The sequence below is a fragment of the Berghia stephanieae genome, chromosome 8 (assembly GCF_034508935.2).
Source record: "Berghia stephanieae isolate SIO BIC M18660-M18661 chromosome 8, UCSD_Bste_1.3, whole genome shotgun sequence".
NCBI classification, from domain to species: Eukaryota; Metazoa; Mollusca; class Gastropoda; order Nudibranchia; family Aeolidiidae; genus Berghia; species Berghia stephanieae.
This window is the reverse complement of record NC_088367.1, coordinates 32,690,307-32,695,306: the sequence shown is the minus strand read 5'-3', so window position 1 is coordinate 32,695,306 and position 5,000 is coordinate 32,690,307. Positions and strand designations below refer to the sequence as shown.

Below are 5,000 nucleotides of genomic sequence, written 5' to 3'. Positions count from 1 at the left end.
CCCTGTAATAATCCGCTGTTTGATTAAAAAAATTGTTGTTGACCTTTACCTCCTGTGGCCAGCTCAACCTTTGAATACATGTTTCTAAATAGCTTGACAAATTTCGAGCTCACACCGGATTTGATCAATTTTGTAAATAATGCGGATCTGTCAATAAGGTCATATGCTTTTTCATAGTCGATAAACGCACAATGTAGCTTCTTCCCTTTAGATAGCAATATCTCGATAGAAACGAGTATCAACTCCAACTCCATGGGTCAGATGGCTCTAAAAAACTTTTTTTTAAAATTCTCTATAGTAAATTGTATTGAGCTTATTAAATATTGAGCTTTTTTTATATTGTGCAATATCCACAAAATGAGCTCAAAGCGCTTTACAAGAGGTCCCTGACCAACAGCAATACATGTAGAACGAAACATGCCGCCTGTTAGGCGATATTTCAAATTTTTTATGACAGAGACAACGCTGTCAACAGCCATGTACTCATTTTCCACTTGAGTACTGTGAGAGAATGTGAGTAAAGAGCCTTTTCCAATGACTCAACTATCCGCAGAGCGAGGCTCGAACCCAGGACCTTCCGGTCCGAAAGCGAGTGTCATACCACAAGACCACATAGTCGTATGATCTGTAATACTTACTGTGAGGCCGCTTCCTGTGGAAAACCCTAACGTCCATGATGTGGCCGAACCCCGACATCAGTACAGATTGTCCCATGCCCGTGTCCTTGTCGGCATAGTGTATACTGCCAGTATCCCAGTCTGTCCAGTATACTGTGCTGCCGAATACATTGATACCAAAAGGATGCTGGAGACCCTGGGAGATGATCACCTATAGAGGGTTCATAGTTGGACAAGGGGGAATTAGACACAGATGTTAGTTTTAAAAACATAACGAAAAAACAAGAGCATTTACATACTGCTCGTAATATAACTAAATGTGCTCAAAGTGCTTTACAAAGGTCCCCAAGTCAACAGCAGCACTTAACATTTAGGATGAGACATGATGTCGGTTAGGCAGCTTCAAATTATAACAAAGGAAGTATTGGACTGGAACCCTCAGGGCAGAAGATCAAGGGGAAGGCCACGAGGAACATGGAGAAGAATTAAAAAAGGTGATTTACAGAGAAGTAATAAGACAAGGAATGAGATAAATAAGTTAGCTCAAGATAGAGAACGATGGAAACTCTGTGTCTGTGGCCTCTAACCTGACCAAGGTTGAAAAAGGCAATGATATGATGATGATGCATGAGTGTGTTTTTATGCATATTTCTTTGTGTGTATGTATGTTGGAAGATGAAATATAAATCTTTAGATTCCATATTTTCTACCTTTGGATTTGTATATATATTTGTGTCTGCTGCAACACCTGATTAAAATCAAGAACCCCCCCCCCCCAAAACAACTAAACCCCTCACCTTCCTGTCCCCTCCGTCCAGCCTGCAGGATTCCAGCATACCATTGCCAGCGTCCACCCAGTACAATCGGTCAGTTTCAGAGTCCAAAGCCAGTCCATTGGGCCACGTGGTATTGTGTCCAACTAGAACAAAGCGGTCACTACCGTCCATGCCAGCCCCTTCAATCTTGGCAGATTTGCCCAAGTCAGTCCAAAACATCAATCTGTATGCGCATTTCAAAATAGAATAGAAATCTTGAAGTTGAATAACAAAGATTTTATTGCAAACTTTCAGGAAAGATTATTCTTAGCTTTTGTTTTTTTTAAAAAATATATATTTATTAATTACAGAAAAAAAAAAGATATTATAAAGATATATACCCTCCCCCTCCCCCAAACAAAAGACCCCAAAAAGACAAATCTAAACAAAAAAAAACTGATTATTCCCAGCAAAATTCTTTAAAAGATTTCTCTAAAAAAATATATAGCTCAAGACTTTTAAAAAACTAAAGCTTTAGCATTTATCTATTGCAATATCCACAAAATGTGCTCCCTAACCTACAGCAGCACTTAATGTGTAGGACGAGGCATGATGCCTAATAGACGACATTACTTTTTTTTTTCTTTTTGGACAGACACATCACTGTTAACAGCCAGGTATTCATTATAGGCTTGATTACAGTGAAAAAAAATGTGAGTAAAGAGCCTTTTCCAAGGACTCAACTATGCACCACACAGAGCAAGTCTCGAACCCTGGACGTTCCTGTCTGAAAACAGTGTCATACTACTAGACCACATACACACACACACAAAATCATACTACAGTGAAAGACAAGGAATATGAATAATGTGTTCTTTCAGAAAACAACTGGCAAATGCATAGTTTTCTTTAATCTAATTTGAAAAAAAGAACTTTAAAAAACTTGGAACAAAAACCAAAAAAAAACTTGAACAACAAACTGCTGACGAACCCTTTTTGGGGATGAACGACGATATCTCTAGGGTGGTCCAGATCTCTCCAGACCAGGACAGTTCGCAGGTTTTTGTTGTCGATGGATGCCACTTCAATCCGATCAGCACCGAAGTCCGTCCAGTAGAGATTGCGACCTGCCCAGTCCAAGGCCAGACCAGACGGTGAGTCCAAACTGGAGGAAACCAACGACTGTGGACAGGACAGGACAGGAAAGGAACTTGAATGGAAATGTAGAAATTTTTTTTTTTTTAAATTAAAAAAATTGAGCTTTTATTTAGCGCAATATCCATTGAACGTGCTCAAAGCACATTACAAGGGGTCCCTGTGCAACAGCAACATTTAACATTTAGAAGAAATGATGCCTGTAAGGCAATATTATAATTTCTTCGGACAGAGACAATGCTGTTAACGGCCAGGTACTCATTTTACACCTGAGTACTGTGAGAGAATGTGAGTAAAGAGCCTTTTGCAAGGACTCAACTATGCGCAGAGCCAGGCTCAAACCCAGGACCTTCCGATCCGAAAGCCAGTGTCATACCACAAGACCACATAGCCACACATTTACATGTGACTCATCACGTCAAGGGGTCCCAGTATCTTAGATAGCAGACCTGCCTAGTACAACGAAAAATTAGTAGAAATACAAATTTTTGGCTCCAGCTACAGAGCTGTAGATGCCTCTTTGACTCAATACATCTTGTTGAGAAGGAAAGTTTAGCTTCTTAGAATCCATATTCAGGACCTTGGAGCATTTTTGGATCATGCTGAGAGCAAATTATTTATTTCTAAAGCTATTTATATAGTGATTATAGGGATTTTTGCATTTCATAAAGTTATTAAAATGTTTTTTATCAAGTCCGACCTTCTGGTTTGTTCCATCCCAATCTGCTTGCCCGATGCTGTCCGAGTCGATGTCCGACCAGAAAATGGTGTCTGTCTGACTATCAAACTCCACCCCTACGGCCCCTTTGACACCACTAAGGGGGATAACCACGTCCATCAACTCTGGGGTGTCCAGAGAAATCCGTCTGACATCCGACTGGGTGGAGAAGATGACGAACATATCCATGACTGTGAAGGGAAAACGAAAAGGCTTTAATTTAAAATTTAATTTAGAACGCTTGGAGTTATTTATTTTTTAAAAATCCCTGATCCTCCCTTAAATGAGCTTTTGTATAGCGCAATATCCTCTATGTGCTCAAAGCGCTTTACAAAGGGTTCCTGACCAACAGCAACACATAACATGTAGAACGAGACATGACGCCTGTTGGGCGATATTACAATTTTTTTCCGAGAGAGACAACGCTGTTAATGGCCAGGAACTCATTTTACACCTGAGTACGGTGAGAGAATGTGGGTAAAGAGTCTTTTTCAAGGACTCAACTATGCGAAGCTCGAACCCAAACAGGCCTATCAGGCGTCATGTCTCGTTCTGCATGTTACGTGTAGCTGTTGGTCGAGACCATTTGTAGAGCGCTTTGAGCATGTTTAGTGGATACTGCGCTATATAGAAGCTCAATTAAAATACTTATGCATTTTTTAAAAATTTATCAAACTGCTAAGAACTGCTATACTATCATGACATGCTGAATATTTATCTGTCATCGTTCTCGTTTTTTTTAGTAATGTATTTATGTTTTCATTGTATTTTTGTCATTAACTGAAGTAGGGGTTTGAGCCTGAAACGTTCCGTGTTTGGTATTTTGGTCATTTTTGCTTATTACTTTTTACAGTCCATACCTTCTAGCAGCTCAGTATCACTTAAACAGTCTGGTTACTCGTTCGTTGAATCAAGGATTATTTTGTCATTTAGTTTACTGATCATACCTTAATCACAATCATCCATTGAAATTGTTAACATACGACTTTCATAATTCAAAAAAACTACGGACAGCAATTCAATCCAATTTTTGACTTCCTTGTTTGTTTGCTTGTTTTTACCAAAAAAAAATAGTTGCTTATGTTGAAAACCAAAAATACCGTTCGACAAGTCTGCCTGCATTTGCAGCTTTCCAAATATAATAAAATGAAATTTGTGTAACTAGAATAGCAAGATTCTACTAACCTTAATGGTTACCGGCCAGAATTAACTGAAAAAATCCCCTAAAAAAAAAAAAAAAAACAACAACAAAAAAAGAAAAAGAAATAAAATAACAAACACATACGTCAAATCAAAATGAAAGATAAAATATTTTTGATACCTTTAGCACATTTCTTCCTGTCCTGGTATAACATGAGACCTGTCGGACATGCACAGGTGTAACCCGTCTCCCCAGGTAAACACAGGTGAGAACAGCCTCCATTATTACTGCCACACCTGGTAGGACCTACATGAAAAAAATAAATAAAAACAAAAACAAAAAAGACGTTAGCAAGCATAAAATGGGTTGTTATAAAAAATAAAATTGGTGCATATGTCTTTTAATTTTCATGAACTTGTAAAAACAATTTTAAAAAAAAATCCAGCTTTCTAACCAAAACCCCAAAATGCTTTCTAAAAAAATTTCCCATCATCCACCCAATCTACTCACCAGGGGGTTGTCGTTGTGGATGGAGTGTATGAATATCCATGGGGAAGAAAAGTTGTGATCGAACCATCTCCACCCGTCCGCCGCTAAACTTGTTGGCTTTTTTG

General features: G+C 38.6%; 1 protein-coding gene across 2 annotated transcripts in view; it reads right to left on the bottom strand.

Moving 5' to 3' along the window:
* Positions 1-5,000, bottom strand: part of LOC144978544 (low-density lipoprotein receptor-related protein 4-like) — a 157,974-nt gene that overhangs the window by 33,204 nt on the left and 119,770 nt on the right. For both annotated transcript variants that reach the window (XM_078924756.1, XM_078924757.1), the window contains 6 exons: positions 4,897-5,000; positions 4,567-4,692; positions 3,228-3,436; positions 2,364-2,554; positions 1,415-1,616; positions 639-828 (listed from right to left, as the gene is read on the bottom strand). The exon at positions 4,897-5,000 is cut by the window's right edge and continues 73 nt beyond it. In XM_078924756.1, coding sequence (XP_078780882.1) covers positions 639-828; positions 1,415-1,616; positions 2,364-2,554; positions 3,228-3,436; positions 4,567-4,692; positions 4,897-5,000 — 1,022 coding nt within the window. The remainder of the gene's footprint in view (positions 1-638; positions 829-1,414; positions 1,617-2,363; positions 2,555-3,227; positions 3,437-4,566; positions 4,693-4,896) is intronic.